Source organism: Vombatus ursinus, unplaced genomic scaffold, assembly GCF_900497805.2.
Source record: "Vombatus ursinus unplaced genomic scaffold, bare-nosed wombat genome assembly UNPS02014817.1, whole genome shotgun sequence".
Taxonomy (NCBI): domain Eukaryota; kingdom Metazoa; phylum Chordata; class Mammalia; order Diprotodontia; family Vombatidae; genus Vombatus; species Vombatus ursinus.
In genome coordinates, this window is record NW_020954595.1 from 10,821,895 (window position 1) to 10,842,050 (window position 20,156).

Below are 20,156 nucleotides of genomic sequence, written 5' to 3' on the forward strand. Positions count from 1 at the left end.
TTGGCAATCACATTTATGGGAGTATTAACTTTGGAGTTTCTTTCAGGTTCTTTCAATTCAGCTGCAGGTTCTAATAGTTTTGGTTAGTTTTCTTCTGTGATTTCTTAGAATGTGCATGCAAGCTTTCTGTTTCATTATACTTTCTTGGACAACACAATGATTTTAAAGTTATCTGCACTCATCCTGTTTCCTAGTTTAGTACTTTTTGAGAGTAAATGTAGTTGTGTTTTCTACCCCCCTTTTCAGTCTTCTGGTTTTGCTTTTATAGGTCTTGTTATAGTGTTGCATTTTTTAGTTCTTTTTCCACCATGCTGGGTTTTTTTTTTCTTTCAGTGTCTACTACTTTGGTAAGATTTTCCAGTTTCTATTCTAAATTTTTTATTATCCGTCCAAATTTTCCTTAAAAGGTCTACTTTGACAGTTTATCTTTTCCTTATTTTATTTAAGCAGGCTTTCCATTTACTCTTGGTCCTTAAGACCAATATAGTCTGTTTTCTAAGGTTCTGCTTGTAATTTAGGAAGAGTAGTGTGGGAGAGCCAGTGTGGGAGAGTCTGGAGCACTGAACTTGGAGTCAAGGTGGGCATTCGAATCCTGTTTCAGATAGCTGTGTATCCCTGGGTTACCTTCTCTGTGCCTCAGTTTCCTCATCTTACAAAGGAGTTGAACTTGATGGCCTGTAAGGCCCCTTCTGTCCCCTCACCCCTGATCCTATGATCCTATGCTCTCTTCTCCTAATCTGGAATGTTATCCCAGGGTTGTCTTAAACCATCGTATTTTATCATTGTGATTGCATTTTCTCATTTCTTCGGTCCCCCCACTAGGACTGCTTCTTCGCAGTTTTGTTTGTGAGTCCTTCTGTGCAGGCTGGGGGGTGCTGGACAATGGCCGGCCACCATGCTGAGGTCTCAGTTCTCAGCCTGCTCTAGGGGATCTCAGAAGCCTAACTGACAGCGGCTTCTGGACCTTTCCTTTTCTGTTCTCTTGTCCTACTGTACTCTCTCATATATTGTGCCTCTGGTAGAGCATAAGTTCCTTGAGGACAAAGACTCTGCCATGTTTTTTTTTTCTCCTCTGTATCCCTGGAATATAGTACTTTGTATACAGTAGGCACTCAAAGTGTTTATTTGGTTACATCGCATTGCTTTGGTTTTGGTAGTTCACCCAGTTGTCCAACCTATGGAGTAGAGATTGAGTTTCTCTGAATATAAGAAATTAAGACCCCCAAGGATTTCTGAGTATGGTCCATTTTAGACCTTCTCCTTCCTCCAGAAGGAGCCTTACCTCCCAGGGGTCACTGTGGCACTCAAGGGGAGGAATCAGTGGGTCTCTTGAGGTGAGCCAGTTCATCTGGGCCCTGACGGCCCTTTAGAAGGGGGCATCATGTTGCTGGGCAAGGCTGCTGACATGTCACCCTCCTTGTCTTTCCACAGAACCATGTGAACCCAGCCATGGACTTCACCCAGACTCCCCCGGGAATGTTGGCCCTGGACAATATGCTGTACTTTGCCAAACACCACCAAGATGCGTATATCCGGGTAAGTGCCCTGGCCCCTTCCCCACCTTTGGGTTTCCTGTGGCATTTCTTCCGTTGTTCTGACAACATGACTGGGGTATTTGAGAAACTGTCCTCAGAATCAAGAATTCAGAGGTTTTGGTCAGAAATGTCTTTGCTACTTGTCAGTTATTCCTTAGAATAAAGAGAGTGTTTAAAATGCACAAATGTTGGATAGAATTTACCTAGATCAAATAATAGTTATTGAACATACTATTAAAGCTCTATTGAGTGCCTGCTACGTGGGAGGTGCTGGGGGTACAGAGACTGGAAACAAAACCGTCCCTGCTTTGAAGAAGCTTCTTTTCTTTGCATGGCTTTGTGAAGAGTTCTTTTTCTCCTGGTCTCCGTGAGAAAGAGCCTCGTGACTGGCTCTTAATAGTTAGACTAAGTAGAGACCAGAATCTCTCCATCTATCCTAAGGGATGTTGGGAATCATGTCCAAGCTCTTTCTAAGGGGCCTTCCCGCCCCCACGCAAGTGTCTGTTTCATGGTCTTCAGTCTAGGCAGAAGTCCTGGCTTCTCGAGGCGTGGCCATCACATCAACACGTGGGTCTTGGAGCAGGCGCTGTCTATCGGCCTGGTCTGGGGCCCGCCACCTCCTCCCCTAGCTTGCACACTCCTCCTCTGAACCACTTCCCACCCCGCGTGCGGGGTCTCTGGCTTTCTCAGGCAGCCATATCATCAAGCTTCAGAGGGGGCTGACGGGTGGGCAGAGCTAAGCCGGCTCAAAGACGACTCGGCCGTCCTGAGCTAGGACTGAAGGAAGAGCTCAGCAGAGACCCTCCATCCCAAAGAGCACCTGGCAAACTAAGCATGTTTTGCTGTGGCACGTGGAGATGTCTGACCTTGGCGTGCCTGAGAACGTGGTGGTTGGTGGGGCGTGGGGGAGGGGTCCAGGACATGGCTTTTGTTGGTTTCATCACCCAGAGTTATCGCCACCGGGTCCTTCAGTGGCCTTGGAGTATGACCCAACACACACAACTTCCCTGGGGACTCCCACAAAACACAAGGAAACAAAAAAATAGAGAGTACCAGCCCCAGAACGCCAGATGCCAATGGTCCCACCTCTCCAGTGTGGAGGTCACCCCGGCTCTGTTACTTGGGCTTTCTCTCCCTTTTTGGACAATGTGACGGCATCTAATGCAGTCGTTGAGGCCTGCCCATCCGCTTGTTTACGCCATCTGCCGAGGGCTCTGGCGTGGGAAAGATAAGACACTGCCCCCATTAGTGCTCCCAGTCAGTCAATTTGCTAAAACAAACAGCATTACTCTGAACATTTTGTTACAAACAGAGTTTTAGAGGCTGACTTAACAATTTAAAAAATCCTTACTGGGCACCGTAATTTAGACTATTAGGAGATATTTTAACTAGTGCTCATCCTTTGGCCCTGATATAGAGAGCGGTCATAATTGAATTAGGCCACCCTTCAATGGTGCGTAAGCGTGTGTGTGTGTGTGTGTGTGTGTGTGTGTGTGTGTGTGTGTGATGCCTTCATCTTACGGTTCGTTGCAGAATGTGGCTGCCAAAGCCCGGCTTATCTCTCCTTCTCCATCTTTGGAGAGAAGCTGTGTTCCCAGCTGCCCCTACTAAGAGAAGGCAAAGCCGGTTTTCCTGGTTGAAGGGAGGAGAAGCAGGAGGGAGGAGGAGGAAGAGGAGGAGGAGGAGGGAGGAAGAAGGGGAGGAGGAGGGAGGGGGGGGGAGGAGGAGGGAGGAGGAGGAAGGGGAGGGGGAGGAGGAGGAGGAGGAAGGTGGGGCTGGCACACTCCCACCGAGGGAGGGAGCCAGTGAGCCCTTCTATACATTGTTACAAAGGCTGGTCAGTAGTGAGGAGCTGGGCCGGAAAGGCTGGTTTTCTGTTTATTCCCTGCCGTCTCTCTCCATGGGGCAGCCACAGCTGCAGCCCCGGGCTTCTCTTTGCTGGAATAACCCAGGTCCTGCTGACTCCTCGTTGGCCTTTCTGCAGAGAGGCAGCATGTGGCAGTGGTTAGGTCACTGGCCCTGGAGTCAGGAAGACTGCTTACTAGCAGTGCGTGGCTTGCGCCTGTCCACCCAGCCTTTCTGGACCCTTCTCTGCCCCGTGCATTGGTTGTGAGAATGCTAATCAATCAATTAACATTTATTAAGCACCTACTGTGTGCCAGGCACTGTGCATACAAAAAGAGGACAGACAGTGTCTGCCTTCAGGGAGCTTGCAGTCTAAGGAGGGAGGACACATGCAAACAAATATGTACCAGCAAGCTACAGGATACATAGGAAATAAGGAACAGAGAGGAGGTTGTGGAATTAAGGGGGTAGGGGTGGGGAAGGCTTCCTGGAGAAAGTGGGATTTCAACTGGGACTTGAAGGCAGCCAGGAGGCAGAGGGGGGCACAGGAGCCAGTAGAGTGGACGCTCAGGGAGGGCAGGGCTGGTTTCCCTTCCATCCCCTCCCACCCCTAGGGACCAGGCCTGTGATGTCATTGGTCTCTTTAGAACTCATCTTTTGAGGATGTTCCCTGAGGCACAGAGAGGTTGCCCAGACTGTCCAGGGTCACTCAGCCAGTGGGTCAGAGGCCACTTCGGTGCCAGGCCACTCTAGCCCCACGCTGCCCCTCACTGTGGAAGCTCTTCGTAGTGTGGCAGCCATCAGCACCTGTGGATTGACTGAGGACAGTTTTTTCCTGAAGGGTTTTGGGGCCAAGGAGCACATAAGAAGGAAAATTTTCCATAGGATGAGTGGGTGGTTTGTTTCCAGTGGGGAGCAGGGGGGACCCACAGACTCTGAATTCTCTGCTCCAGCTCTCACCCTGGGCAGAGCAGAGAGGAGATCCTGGTCTCCCTTCCTGCCCGGCTCCCCTGGCCAGGGAGGGACTCAGAAAAGGGAAATGGTGTCGGACCTTGCCAGAAATGAGTAGAACGGCTCATGTTAGGCCTGTAATGAAGCCTGGGTGGTCCGCCCCTCGGGAAGGGCTCTCGGTGCGTCCAGGCTGTCCACTCAGCCCGTGCTGTGGGCATGAAATGGGAACTCTGTGCCCAGAGAGCTGCTGAGGGACAGGGGGGAGGGGCGGCTGAAGCTTTGCACTAATTCACCCAACTTTGCACACGCCAGAGGGGAAATTGGCAGTGCCCCAAGCTCCATAATTACAGGACAGTTCATAGCGTGTAATTAAAGTTAATGACGAAGTAAATGATGGGCATAAAGCTTTGTGGCAGATCATTCTTTGTTCTCCTGGCACCGATGCGTTCTCTCCTCCTCCTGTCCCCGGAATCTTGCCGGAGGCGGCTTCCAGGCTCACCCTCATCATTGATTCATTTGTTCATCTATTTATTTATTTGCTTAGTCACCCATCCATTCCTTTATCTGTCTGCTCATTTATTTATTCATTTATAGGTTTATTTACCTATAGATTAATTTACCTGGCTATCTACTTGTTCATTTCCTTGTTCATTTAATTTCTCTCCATTCATCTGTCTTTCCATCTATTTGTGCATTTATCTCTGGCTCTAAATTTTCTCTTTCTTTATTGAGATTACATGCTGCGGGTGATCTGGATGATCTCAAGCCTAGTTCAGTTTACAGAGCCTGCGAGGCCATTCTGGATGTGGCTTTGTTTGTTTGCCCAAGAGAATTGAGAGCACCTTCCCCAGCCTCTGTGGGTGTCTGGTCAGACTCCCCTTGGCCGAGGTCCGGAGTCTCAGGGACAGGCCTAGGTCAGGGGTCATCCTTGCCTCTGTCTGCCTCAGTTTCCTCATCTGTGAAATGGGCAGAATAGTAGCACCTGCCTCCCAGGTTATTGTGAAGATTGAATGAGATAATATGCCTTCCCTGCTGGCCTCTTGCTTGTTCCCGTGGAGACAGAGAATAATAGGAATGACTCGTGTTTCAAGGTCACTGTGAAATTTGTAACCAACACGGGTTACTGTGTTGTCTCACGCTCACGTTGCAGATGTGTGCAGAGGAAACTGAGGCAGGCACAGGTTGAGTGACTTACCCAGGGTCACACAGCTAAGAGGTGTCTGAGGCAGGATTTGAACCCAGGACTTCCTGACTCCAAGCCCAAACCTCTTTCAGAACCTCCAGGCTGTGTCGAGATTTCGGTTCTGAGACGGACATCAGGGAAGGCTGCAGTCTCTTGCCATCGAGGCCTCTGGACACCATCTAGTGCAACCCACAGGAATCCCCACGGAGTACAATGGACAAAGAGCTGGATTTGGAGCCTGAGGTCCTTGGTTCAAATGCTGACTTACCGCTCGTGGGATGTGGACAGGTCACTAAGACATTCTGTGCTTTGGTTTCCTCATCTGTCAAAGGAGAGAAATGGACCAGATGGCATCTAGGGTCCTTTTCAGCTCTCGATCTGGCCTCTGATGAGCCCTGAGAAGCAGTCATCCAGGTCTCCACTTGCAGCCCTCCAGTGCCTGGGAGCTCACTACCTCCCAAGAAAACAATTTCTTCTTTTGAGGATCACAAGAGAAAATGTATAAAAAGTGCTCCAAAGAACCTGAAAGTACAAAATAAATGTTGCAGTTGCTGTTATTATGATTACTCTAATTCAGCTGTAATCGTTACGTTTTCCTTCGGATTGGGCTGAAATGTACTTCCCTGAAACCTCCCCGAATCTCAGACACCACCTAGTGAGTTCACCAGGACCTGTCGCTCCTCATTCTGGCTTCTTTGGGGCCAAGCCCGGCCCAGTAAAAGAGGCTGGAGATTGGGAGTTTGGACCCGAGTTCAAATCCCCACTCTGATACCTGCTGCTTGGGTGACTTTGGTCAAGTCACTTAGCTCGGCAGAGCTTCAGAGCGAAGGGGCCACATCTCTTTCAATTCTAAATTTAAGATCTTGGGATCCCCAGAGTCTGATTCATCTTCCCCCCAACACCCTTTCAGATGTTGGAAGCCAGCTCAGCTTGAGACAGCCAGAATGGCGCTGGTCTGTGGTGGGCAGAAGCTGAGACCCCCGAGGGGTGGGGAGAACACCAACCCCACCATCCCCCCCAGCAGTCTTCTCTGCCGATGCCATATTTGTTATTGTCTTAATGTGGAATATATTCTTTGTGACTCATTCATTAGCACTGAGGTTCCCTGTCAGTAGATGGGTTTCCCCAGTGAGCTGTATTGTATCTGGGGCCATTTTCCCCTAGGATAGAATATGCCTCGTTTTATGGTGGAAGTCTGAGGATTCAACTACAGGAGTTCACTTTCCAGTGACTTGTTTTTCTGTATAATTAGGTGCTTATTTCCATCTGTTGAGGCTGATAATCTTGTTCATTTGGGCTGACAGAGGTCCCACTCTTCTATAACATAGCAGGCTTCCTAAGCCTTGAAAGGTGACTATGGCCAAAAGACCCTTCCCCCCTGGGGATGAGTGTCTGCCCCTGAGCTGGGCTGGTCCTCAGACATCTGGCATGAGGCTCCTCACCACACAGGTGGCCAAACCCTTGCCAGTACCTACCTTTGGTGCCAAGGTCACTGAGATCCCCATCCCATTAATTCCACAGTGAAGAATCATGGCGGTGCTTAACCAGGCACCAATGCTTCGTGGCCTTTAAGGGGACTTCAGAGCTCCCAAGGGAGCTGGTGACACTTTCCCCCTTTGGAGTGATGCCAGGGAAAGCCCTTTGTTCCAGCATCGTTCCTTGCTAAATTTCTCTAAAGGTGGTAGGGGCACCCCTTTATCCAGTCATGTGATGGAGCCCCAAGTCTGAATTTTGGGCTGTAGCCTAGTGCCCAGGGCCAGTGTCACAGTGGACAAGCCCTGGTCAGCCCAGATGTGCCTCAGACGCAAGAGTGAGTCCCTCATGCCCAATGACCAAGGGATCATACAGGTTTGCTCCTTGATTCCCAAGCACCAAGTCTTACAAAAGTGAGCCAGCACCAGGAGCCAGGAGGAAGGTGTTGGAGGAAAAGCCCAGCTCCAGGCAGGCTGGGGGTGGCCTCAGCCCCAGCTCTTTGAGGGGTTCTCCTAAATACACTCATTACAGGGAAGATGAGAAGCTCGCACCAGGCAGCTGCTGAATTCCCATGCACAATGAAATCTCTGATCTCTTTGCCTTTTTAATCCTCTCTTTTAATCTCACTGGCCTCCTGGGGTGCCTCCCCCACCTTCACTTTTATTCACACTCATGAATTCCTTCCTCAGAAGCATCTTTGGGTTGGTAAGTTCCACCATGATGACTCCCCCTTTGCGCTTGCTGTCCGTGGGATTTTCCCCAGCAAAGGTTGCTTCCAGTGTAGAGAAATTCTCCCCGGGAGCCCTCATGCCCTTCTCTGGGTGTCTGTACTGGGGCACCCAAATCCTGGTGCTTCTTGCAAGCATGATCTGTGTCTCTGTCTCTGTCTCTCTTTTCGTCTCCCTCTTTTTTTCTCCATCTCTCCACCTCCTTGTCCCCTCTCTCTTTTTATCTCTCTCCATCTCTCTATGTCTCTGTGTCTCTCTTCTGTATCTCAATTTCATTATATTGTTTCATTTCCTATCAGTCCCTTTACTTTACTCACATATTCACTACCTCATCACATCTCCAGTTAGAGTCACAGCCTCTGGCTCTGCCCTCTGGGGCCAAGCAGAACAGGTCACATTGCCTTCCCCGGGCCAGCCCTTAAAATAGGTGAGGACAACTCTCTGCATTTCCTCCAGCCCATTTTCCTTCTTCAGGTGCAGCATCCCCAGATGTTACCTAAGGAGTACAAGCTGAGTGTGAAGTCTACAGTGGCCCAACTTTACCCAAGTAAAGGTGGCACCAGGAGGCTGAGCGCTCAGGGGAAATGGAGTCATCCCCTCGGGATGCTCATCATTCCGTCAATGGGCAGAATGTGCCTAAATACCTGTTTGGGGCTCTGCCTCCCAAGGTACACTCACAGTACTGGTGGAGGATTTGGAGAGAAGCAGCACTAACATGAAAGGACTGGAGTATGCTTATTAGATGCTTACTGTGTGCAGGATGCTGTGCGAGGCTGTGGGAGAGAGGCTAAAAGCATCTGGAAGGTCAGGGGTGACTTCATTGCTCACATACGCCCTCCCTCCTCCCCAGGCCTCTTCAGGAGACCTTTCCCAGTCCCCCCACCATGCATGCCTTCTCCTCCAGTGTCCTTCTGTTTTTCATTTGTCATTTCTGTGCACCTCATTATGTCCACATTGTCTCCCCCGACAGACCGTGAGCTCCTCGAGAACAGGGACCGTTTGAGCCTCCTTTGTATGCCTGACATACGTGAGGGCTAGAGCTGGCTCTGATTCTGACTCTGACCCTAATTCCAAGCACAGTGCCCCGCAAACAGCAAGTGCTTAATAAATGCTTGTTGATAGATTGAAGAGATCCATTTGGGGAGGCTCAGGCTTTGAGCTTTGCTCAATTATTTTGTTAATTTATTTGAAGGGGGTTGTTATTTTTAGAGATCAAGCTGAGTGGGATTAGAGGCAATTGATACTAGCTTTCATGGCCCTGACATGAGTTGTGGTTCAGTCATTTTCATTTGTGTCTGACTCTCCATGACCCAATTTGGGGTTTTCTTTGCAAAGACACTGGAGTGGTTTGCCATTTCCTTCTCCTGCTCATTCTACAGCTAGGGAAACTGAGGCAAACAAGGTGAAGTGACTTGCCCAGGGTCAACCAGCTAGGAAGTGTCTGAGGCTGGATTTGAACTCACAAAGATGAGTCTTCCTGACCCCGGGCCGGCGCTTCGTGCAGTATGGTGCCCCCTAGCGTCCCAGACACTAGTGAAAGTGGCATTCTTGGCCCCCCCCCCCCCCCCCCGGTTGATGCATACTCGATGCTGGGCTGAATCGTTGCCATGCTGGAGGCTTGTCCGCTTTAGAACCTGAGATCCACGAGAAATTTCAAAGAAGATGCTGCCCGCGGGCGTTCTTTTGTCTCTGCTGGATGTCGTTCATTCTCCAATAGCAAAGAGCTTTGCAGACTTTTTAATGTCTTGAATGAAGGAGGAAAAGACGAGGCTCTTGGCCCGCGGAGGAGCGAGCTCCCCTTTGTACCTGACCAGTGACCAAGGACCCGCAGGCCTGTCCCCTTGATGCCTGTCCCCGAGGTCCTGGCTGGCCCTCAGCTGCCCACGTGCCTTGGTGAGGGCTGCCAGAAGGATCCCCACTGGCTGCTTTATTTCCCTCCTGGAGGTAACCAGCGCAAGATGGATGGGCCACCGAGGAGCTCTGGGAGGCTGATTTCCATATTGATTACTTAAATTAGCATTTTGTTTCTTGCCTGCTAATAAACCATCTTCCCGAAATGTATCTCCGACCCTGATTGGCTGAGGGGAGTCTAGCTGCCGCGCATGCAGAGCGCCCGCCACCCGCCAGGAGATATTGATAGGCTCATGAAATGTTAACGTACCGTTCATGTGAAATGCAAGCGAGGGTCCTCCTATGGAGCCCACCGGCGGCCCAGACAGGAGCCTCGCTGCTTCCCCGTCTGGTCGCCCACCTGCTGCCCGGAGCCGCGGCTGCTTTATTGAGTTAGGCTCCTGGGTGTCGCTGTGGGAGAGCAATGCGTGGAAATTCACTGAGTCTCCTAAGAACTGCGTCCTTGGAGTCTGCAAGTAGAGGGTCATCAGTGGGAGCTAGCCTGTGGTAAAGGGCGAGTAAGATGGGCCTGAAGGGCAGAGGGGGCCGAGCTCCCCCCCACCCGACCCCCGATCGCAGGAGAGTACAGCTTTGGGAAAAACTTTCCTCTTCTGGTTACAGCCTCAAGGAAGAGTCCCCGCATCAGCCTCGCTCTCCTCCTTTCTTCTCCTCCCCTTCCCCCTCTCCTTTCCCTCCTCTTCTTCTTCCCTCTCCTCTGCCCTCCATCTTCTCCTTCCTTCTCCTTTCTCTTTTATTTCAAAGCTCTTCGCCCTTACATTGTTCTTCATTTGGGATCCTGCCCTGATCACAGCAGCTTGCCCCAGCCCCGTTTCACTTTCCATTTGGACCAATAGAGTAGCTCCCGGGCATAGCTAGGAGGCATCAAAGCCGTGGATTTCTTTTTCTGGACACACTCAGATTGTTCAGTCATTTGGAGAGAACGAGGGGTTTGTGTCAATGTGGAGCCTCCTTCTCCTCCAGAACGCAACCTCGCCCCACCGGTCCCTTTGCAGGCAGCTGTCCAGGGCCGCGGGTAATATGGCGACCTAGGATAAGAAAACCCACCGTCATGAAAGATGACCCCAGTACACACTGCAGACAGGCTCTGCCTGGCTAGGCCCGATGCTCCCAGTGCTCTGTGGGGGCTGAAGGCCCCTGAGGCCAGACCTCCAGAGCCTGGGCTCCTTGAAGGGAGGTTCAGCTTTGTGCCTCCCCCTGCCCCCTCCGGGGGCAGTACAGTGCAACCTCGAGCCCCCTTGCTGACGCCTCTGTTCCCCCCCTCCAGATCGTCCTAGAGAACAGCTGCAGAGAAGACAAGCATGAGTGTCCCTTTGGCCGCAGCAGCATCGAGCTGACCAAGATGCTGTGTGAGATCCTGAAAGTGGGAGAACTTCGTAAGTCCGCCTGGGAGTCTGCGCCGTGCGCCAGGGCGGGGCAGGGTGGCGCAAGTCCACCGGGGGGGACGGGGGGGGGCAGGGCAGCGACTGTGGCACTCAGCCCTTCCCTGCTGAGCACCCCAGGTTTCTTGGGGCGGTGCCTGAGGTCAGAACTCTGGGTGGCTGCTGAGGCGTGGTCTATGTAGCCATCGTAGGGCGGGGCTCCTATCTTCCTAGAGGAGACAGAAGAAGCGTTCTGAGATGATCCATGGCCAAGGACAGCCAAGGTCCAGTGGACTCAGGTCCTGGGGGCTTGGACCGAAACAGGGTTCTGAGTTCTCCAGGCAAGGACAGATAAGGGGGTTGATGCCTTTTGGGAGCCCAGCTTTTCTGCCGGGGTGGTCCTGGGATGTTGTTTCTCTCAAGCCTTTACACGGAGGAAGGCCAGCGGCACATTCAGGAGAATTGTCCCAAAGCCCAGCCTGTGACAGTAACTTGTCTTGGGTCTTGGACGTGGGCCGCCAGCGGCATGAGTCCCCGCTGCTTTCTGCTTGTCGTGCTTAGAGCCGTCAGAATGTCAGTTGACAGTATGGTCCTGTGGAATCTAGAATCACTCTAGAATCTGAAAACTAGACTGGGCATCATGTGAAGGGGAATAAGAACAGAAAGAAAAGTCCCTTAATGGCTTTAAATTCCAATCTGAAGATTTTGTACTTTGCCATAGAATCAATAGGGTTGTTGTCGCAACCAGTTCTGGGTTTTAGGAATATTGAGGGGGCTGCAGGGGGTAGAATGGATTGGAGAAGGGGCAGGACTAGAAGGTGAGAGACCAATCAGGAGTTACCAGCTGCCTTTGTCACCTTAGACCAGTCACTTCACTTTTCTGACTTCAGTTTCCTAGCCTGAAAATTGAGGTGGGGCTAGAAGTCTATCCCATTCAGTCCCATGACCTGTCTTCTGGGCCATTCACACTGGTCAATCCACAAGCATTATTAGGTGCCTACTATGTGCTAGGCTCTGGGAATTACAAAGGAGACCAGGGAGATGGCCACTGTGGCAGCTCCCAGCCTGCCTGGCTCTGCAGGGTTGTTTGTTTTCCTACCTTTCCTCCTTCCTTCTGCCCTTCTATCTGCCAGTTCACATCCTGGAGGCCCCACCTGCCCTCCACAAGAATGCCCCAACTTTCTTCCTCCTCCTGTGGTCATATTGATTCCTCTCACATGAAGGGGCCAAGCAGAATGCCTCCATTGGACTCCTGTCCAGCCATGGTTTACAAATGCAAAACACCATGGCTGAATCACTCAAGACAGGAAGGCTCTTGAGAGGCTCTGCAATTAGTGCCTCTCCTTCCTCCACATGAGCTCTGGAGGGCAAGGTGCCATACCCTGCCGGGTGAAGTGCTGCTTAGCCTTCCTTTCTGAGCCAGAACATTCCGATGAGACAAGCTCCCCTCCATTTTTGTCCTTATCAAGGATCGGTCCTTCTCACGACAGCTCCTCCTCAGCCCTTGGGGCACCGGAGATGCCCAGAGTGGGCAGGAATCTTCACTTGGGTTACTGACTTCAACGTGGCTCCTTCTTGGAAGAGGAGGCAGGCCTGTGTTGTGCCACCCCAAACCCAGCCTGCACTGGACTGGAAAGTGTCCCCTGGGACAGGAATCATGGCGGTGTGGGAGAAATAGTGCCGAGGGTATCCCTGGAAGAACAAACCATGGGTTCCTCAAGAATCTCGGGTCTGTTCTATCTAGGTGGGCACAGAGGCAGATCCTGCCTCCCCCACAGCCCTGGAGATGGCCTCCCTGAGTTCAGGGCTGTCCAGCATTCTCACCTCATGGCCAGATTCAGACTGTGCACCAAAGAGTTTGTTGTGCTGTGACATTCCCTCACAACATGGGACACGGAGCTCTTTTCATAAACCAAGAGATTTGGATGCTGACACTGCTATCACCACATGCTGGGGGGATGGGACTTGGCTAGAGGAGATCCGTGCTCCAGAGTCCAAAGCGTCCCCAGAGCATTTGGGGCCCAGAGTCTAGCACCTGGGACCACGCCCTGGCTCAGCTCCCAGAGCCCCTGGGGGGCGGGGGACTCTGCAGCCTCCGAGGTCTTTCCAGCTCCAAAAGCAGATGCTGGGAGGTGAACTTTGTATGGAGAGACTTTGGAGGCTGGTTCACTTCAAGACACGCTCAGGGCGGAGTTGCTCATCAGTGATGGAGAGTGGGGCGGGCCCCAGGCCCATGACCAGGACAACTGACTCTTTGACCCCCAGAGAGTCAGCTCCAGCTCTTTGGACCTCACTCCGTCCTCTGTAAAATGAGGGGTTGGACTGGCTGGCCTCCAAGGCCCCTCCCATTTTGGGGTGACTGGGAGACATTGTCCTTGAGCATCCGCCCCTTTCTAGCTGTACCTCAGTGGTCCTGGGTGGGCTAGATCAATTGGTGCTCTCTCCTCCTCCTCCTCCTCCTTCTTCCTCTCTCTCTTGTATTTCAAGCTCAATTTTGAGACACTGGCACCTGATCTTCCAGAGAGCCCCCTGCCCCCTCTCACAGTGGCTGATCTTAGAGAACAGTGGGCTCCCCTCTGCTCAGATGGCAGACAAACATACACAGCTAACTTCTTTATCATGGCACCCTGCAGGCTGGCAGGGCCTGGCAATGGCCTACGGTTCAGCTCAGACAAGGGTCAGAGTTCTGCCTCCCTAGGTGAACCTGTTGTTCAAATGGTGTGGCCTCAGTTTCCTTCACTGTAAAGTAAGAGGATTGCACAAGATGCCTTCTTCAGGCTCCTGTGACACTGAGGTTGGATTTGTGCCCTCCTTTCCATGGTAGCCCATGTGCCCACATGACATGCCCATGGGCACACCACTTCTCATGGCAGCACGCACAACTCGGCTTCTCATCTTTTGCTCTTGGACACAAACAAATTGCAGCTGTGCCCTGTGAAGGCATCAGCCAATGTGTGAATCATGATTTTTATTTTTTTCTTCCTGAAAAGCTATTTTGAGACTTCTAATTGCCTATTTCTGTATCATTCATAGAATGAGTGAAGGGAATGACTTGCCTTTGTACATGGGAAGTTGCCAGGCTGCTTTGCACTGTGAGCTTAGCACAGTGCCCAGCACATTGTAGGTGCTTAATAAGTATTTATTTATTGATTATTTCTTGCACAGCTTAGAGCTTTGATGCAGTTTTGGTCATGTGTGCTCCTATGCCAAGAACATAGAATTTAGCTCCCCAAAGAGTGTCAAACGTGACAAGTATTGTTGATGTAGAAAATGTCAACCATTGGGCTATTTCCTCCTCGATGGACTTTGGGAAAAGGGGGCTTAGTGTGTGGACCCCATGCCTAGGGCTGAATTACCACAGTTACTCCTCAAAGGGTTTTGTAGTATGACAGCCTAACTTATCTACAAATAAGGCCCTTCCATAGCATGGCATCCTAGAAGATGGCACCCTAGAACGTGGCACCTTAGAAGATAGAGCCCTAGAAGATGGCATCCTAGAAGGTGGTGCCCTAGAAGATGGCACCTAGAATATGGCATCCTAGAAGGTGGTCCCCTAAAAGATAGAGCCCTAGAAGACAGCACCCTAGAAGATGGTGTCCTAGAAGATGGCGCCCTAGAAGATAGAGCCCTAGAAAATGGTGCCCTAGAAGATAGAGCCTTAGAAGATGGCACCCTAAAATATGGCGCCCTAGAAGATTGTGTTTTAGAAGGTGGTGCCCTAGAATGTGGCACCCAATGTGTTACATGGAGGAGGGATTGACTTGTTCTGCTTGGCCCAGGGGAAGAACTAGGAGCAAACGGTGGAAGGGATGACCGGGCACATTTTGTCTTGGTCCCAGGAGACCTTTGCTCACGATGAAAGCTGTCCCAGTGTGGGTGAGCTGCCCTGGGAGTTGGTTCTCAGGCTGCCTGAGAATCTGGCAGGCCCATGGTAGAGAGGGCTTTTGGGGGACAGCTTGTGCCACACGGTCTCCTGCCAACGCTGGAATTCTTTGGCTCTCGAGGTCACTCCTTTCAGAGTTGACATTTTTATCCCCTTGCATTTTGAGAAAGACCTTAAGCAAGGTCACCCATTCCCTGCTCCTGTCCTTTCTTGTATTTGCCGTTTACAGGTGTTTGAGAGGCCTGTGCTTTCTCCTTGTCCCAGCAATGATTTGCTGGAGCACTTGGCAGAATGCCCTGGCCCAGGGACCCTGGTGGTTGGCCCATTCCCTGCAGAGAAGCCAGCAGGGAGGCCTGGTGCTGGCGGCGGGGCTCCATCCTTATTCACCAGAAATTCAAGGCACGTAAGCCTCAATATGCAAGCTCCTCCCCTCCCATAACCCCCCATCTTGCACTGCCTCAGTTTCTTTGAAGTAGAATCCAGCTGGAGACATGTTCTAAGTGACATTTTTTAAGACAAGAGGAAATGTGGAAGAAGGGGAGACAGGAAGCTTGAGGCTTTCACTGAGCTCATCATTGATTTATTTGACCTTTGATGCTGTAGTAAGTGGGGCCTTGGATATCAGATTAATGACTGCTGGGGATGGGCAACCCAGAGTCCCCTGAAGCCATTTAAGGAAGCCCCAAGCCAGAATGGGTCAGCGGGGCGATTCACTTCATGTCAAGTCAATATAATCAGCATTTATGAAGTACTTACTACACATCAGGGTTGTGTGTGTGTGTGTGTGTGTGTGTGTATGTGTGACAGAGAGACAGAAACAGAGACAGAGAGAGACAGAGACAAAGGGAAAGAGACAGAGACAGAGACAAAGAGAGACAGAGACAGAGAGAGAGCACTTTCCCATCAGGGAAGGCTTCCCAGAGGAGGTGACCCCCAGAAAATGCCTATTTGGAGATGCTGGGCATGGGAGTGGGCGAGGTCAGGGATCTGGGAGGCCACAGTCATCACTGTGAATGTTGACATTAATGAGTTTGGGCTGTTGTGGAGTGGAGACTTTGATCTAGGTACTGGCCGTCCTGAGAAAGGATGAGTTCTGAGCAGGAGGTCAGCAGGAGGCAACCTTGAGGCTGTGGTCTGTCTGAGTCAGATGGAGGGGCCCCAGAGGAGAAGTCACTGCTGGCATCCGTGTTTCATTTCTTTGGCTTGCCACCCCTAGAGTTTAGAATCTGACAGAGAGCTGAGACCTGAGTGCTGGGGCCAGCTCTGACCCATCTGAGAAGTGTGACTTTAGGCCAGTCACAACCTCCTTGAGCCTCAGTTTAGTCAGTTGTAAAATGGGGCTAAGGAGGTGGTGGCGAGACTCTTGGCAAGGATGAAAGCTCTCTGTCAGGGTCAGTTGGGATTTTTTACTGGGGAGACTGACCCTTGGGCTGTTGTGAAAGAGATCAAATGTCGGTCACCATGGGACAGCCCTCTTGGTGCCATGCTCAGTGGCAAATGTTGCCTTATTTTTTTAATATTCCTTTGATGGCATGGCTTAGAATGTGTCTGGGGTCCTGCCTGAGATGACTTGGGGATTGGGTCCCCAGTCACATTCTGCATTTTGATGAAGCTGTGGGATCCTCCAGTGATATTCCTTCTGGGGTTCAGGCCTCTCGTCCTGGGGGTCTTGGCCACGCCGTCCAGCCCATCCTCCTGAGGGGTCCCCCCTCTGTGGTGGAGGCCTTCGTCTAGTTCTCTGGACATCACCTCCTTTGTTTCCCACCATGCCTCAAACACGGTACTCAATAAATATGTGTGGCTTGATTGGTAGATACCAGCGGGGCCATTTTGCACTTTTTTTTGTCGTTGGTCCTGGCCAGAGACTTTGTCCCCAAGTGTCCAGGCTCCTAGAGGTGAGCCTTTCCATACTTGACTGGATGGGCCTTGGCTTCTGGGAGCAAGCATGAAGCTTTTCAGACGTGGCAGAATTTAATTTTCTGGACCTGCCTTTCACTGGCAAAGCCTTCCAGAGGGCAGGCTGACCTCATCCTCATCCCAAAAGGGATCCCAGAATCTCAGAGTTCCAGCCATACCTGAACAGGAATTCTCTCTAAAACAGCCCTCTACACCCTACCCCTTAATTGGGTGATTATCCAGCCCCCCTTAAAAGTCCTCTCGTGAGGGGGAGCCCATCGCCTGCACGGTAGCCTAGCCTGTTCCACGCTGGGACAGCTTTCCTTGCTAGAAAGATTTTCCTTATATAAAGCCGAATTTTGTCCCTCTGAAACCGTGCCCCCCCACCCCACCCCGGCCATCAGTTCTTCCCTCTGGAGCCAAGCAGACAGCTCCTTATCCCTCTTTGGTGGGACACTCCCTCAGGCATCATGTCTCCCCTCAGCCTTCACTCCTTCAGGCTGAACCTTCTCAGTTCCACCAGCCCATCCTTAAAACACAGGGTCTTGAGACCCTCTTCCACCGCAAAGCAGAGCAGAGGTTGGTAGATCTCTCTTTAATGTAAGAAATGTTGGAAAAGGAAATTGTGGGATGCCAGCGTGGTGGATTGACCAGGAGGAAGCAGTTCAGCCTGAGACGTCTCTGGCCAAGTGGAGAGGGACGCTTTTTGTCCATCAGGGTGCCCCACTTTTAGCTTCAAAGATGATTGCACTTTCACCGATGTTTCGAGACATTGACCAGATTCACTTGTTTATTGTGTGAAGGTGAAGGTCAGGCTGGATCCTCCTCAGCTGTACTCAGCCTGTCCCAGCACTGTTGGGTCTCTGGTTTTCTGAATGCCCAGTGTGACCACTCCTGAGTTCATTTCATCCCACCTTTCTGTCTAGGCTTACAAATGGCAGTCCACACCAAAGGAAGCTCTAAAGTGTGTCCTACACTGAGCAGGGCATAGCTTACCTCTGTTCACACTAATTAATTCTTAGTACCAGCTGACTCTTTTTACTCAAAGTATGTTCTATGCCCCTCAATTTTTCCCCAATCTTGCAAAAAAAAAAAAAAAGCCTATTCAAGTTGACCTGTGATTTACAACTGAAATGCCAGTCTTTGGTTGTCCTTCTCTCAGTAAAAATGGCTGATGGGCATAGTTGGGGAAGGAGACACTCCCCCTTTTCTCTGTAGCGAGGCTGGGACACGCTGTGGGTAGATGGAGGGAAGCAGGAAGGGGCACTGTCAGGATATCCACTTGTACATCCATAGTGGCACCATTTTCCAATGGCGAGGGGGAGTGGGTCTGTGGCAGCATCCCATAACACCCTCCCCACCCCCCCTGCATTCTCAGTCCTGCAACAGGAACCCAGCCCTCCCTTCCTAACCCCTGGGATGCACCATCTCCCTTCCCATCTAGGTGCCTTTGTTCAAGCTGTCCTGTGGCTGGGACCCCACGCCAACCACCCAGATCCTGCTCCTGCTCTGAGGCTCAGCTCAGCATCCCCCTCCTCTGTGAAGACATTTAGGTTAGGAAGGGACCCCAGAGGCCAGCAAGGTCCATGTGGAGGAATTCCCTCTGCACTTTCCCAGACATCTCCTTCCCCATCCCTGCCATTCACAGATCTCCAGGGAGTGGGAGCCACTGACTCCAGGCAGTCTATCGCACTTAGCTGACCCATAATGACAATGGAGAAGGAGGGCTAGGTCTGGGTCAAAGGGCCGAGTTCAAATCCTAGCTCCACCACTTATTACTTGCATGACCCTGGACCACTAACTTTGCCCCTCACTCCTTATGTGTAAGTGGAGTTGGTTGGACCTGATTGCCCCCCAAGGCCCTTCTCAGCCCTGATCTTGGGGCTCTCCTTCTCTGTCCTCACTGCCCTTTACTTCCCACCTCACTCGCTTGGCACCTGCTGCCTGGTGAGTGCTCTCTGATGATGGTTTCATTTTTTATGTGGGTTTCCTCTTCTCCTCATGTACAGCCTAACTGCAGCGATAACTGTCTCACCCTACTTCCCCACCCCCACTGTGCCTAGCATGGGGCCAGGCATGGAGTAGCTACTCCACGCATATTAGCTGAATGAATCTGTGCACGTGGGTGTTTGGGCACCTGGGAGAGCTGTAAACAGTTTGTGGATTCAGGGAAGTGAGACGCGGCTCACACTCACCAGACGTGCCAGGCTGTAATTTACTGCCATCCCAACCTGTGCATCTACAGGGGATAGCCTCCTGGCTTGCCAGCCTTTTGTCCTGATCCCAGGGATACGCCCAATCCCCTCAAGCCAGGGGTTAGCCAGCTCAGGCCAGGATGGCTGACTGGCCCAACCAGCCACAAGGAGCCCCTCCTCCTTTCTAGTCTATGTGTCCTCTATTCTGGCAAGTCCAAAGGCACTTTACCAAGGTGCCAGGTTGGAGGGGAACAGTGAGCTTGGGGTCCTTGGGCCTGAGTCCAGACGCTGGCTCTGTCACTCACACCCTGTGTGATCGTGGGCAGATACGTCAGCATCCTGGGCCTCAGTTTCCTCATCTGCAGAATGAGGGCACCAGGCGGATGACTTCTAAGGTCCCCCCCAGGTCTGACCCAATGAATGATCAGGTGTGAATGCGCATTCCAGATGGAACCATTTCTTTGGCATTGGGTGGATCCACCAGCCACAAGGCTGGTGCCTTGTAGGGGAGAGGAAGGTCCTGGTTGACCCTGAACAAGACTTTAATGGGTGGGACGGAGGTTTCCATCCACGTTGATCTTCCAGCCAGCAGGTGTACTTAGAGTGACGGGCCCAGTGCTGTCGGTGGCTGCTTGTCCACAGTTCTTGTTTCTCGAGGAGTTACCCTTCAGAGCTGGGGGAGGATGTAGAAGCAGGAAAGCCGGTGGCCACGTGCCTTGTTGCTCCCGTGAGGTCCACGGTGTCTTCCTTTTCATCACCTCATAGACCTCCACGAAGCAGCCCTGAAGTATGACCTTGGCTTCTTCACTGGAGTCCTCCTGGGTCTTCCTCAGCAGCCAGTTTGTGGCAGTGTAGTCAATTCCCTGCCGGCCCATTGGGTTCCAAGCTCCCGTTCTCCCAGTTATCTCTGTCCTCTTCTCATGTCCAGGGCAGTCATTCCCAGTTTTGTGGTTGGGCCCTTGCGACATTCAGCGCTCCTCCTGTGGATTGAGGCTCAGAAACAGGTTAGGGTGTAGGGACAGGGACGAGGAAAGGGCCCAGCTGGACCTGTGACAGCGTTGGTGGAGACAATGATTCTTTTGCCTTGAACAAAACAGGATCTCGTGAGGCCAGGTGGTACCTCGGAGGCAAGCTTTACTCTCTGAGCGTGTCAAATAGTGTCCAAATAGTCCCTTTGTCCAAGTGTGCTTCAGTCTCT

The 20,156-nt window shown here is 51.6% G+C and overlaps 1 protein-coding gene across 1 annotated transcript in view; it reads left to right on the top strand.

The window, feature by feature from the left end:
* The window catches only part of ELMO1 (engulfment and cell motility 1), a 333,348-nt gene that overhangs the window by 111,190 nt on the left and 202,002 nt on the right, over positions 1-20,156 (top strand). Inside the window, exons 14-15 of the mRNA XM_027835911.1 lie at positions 1,432-1,536; positions 10,891-10,999. Of these exons, the coding sequence (XP_027691712.1) occupies positions 1,432-1,536; positions 10,891-10,999 (214 nt within the window). The remainder of the gene's footprint in view (positions 1-1,431; positions 1,537-10,890; positions 11,000-20,156) is intronic.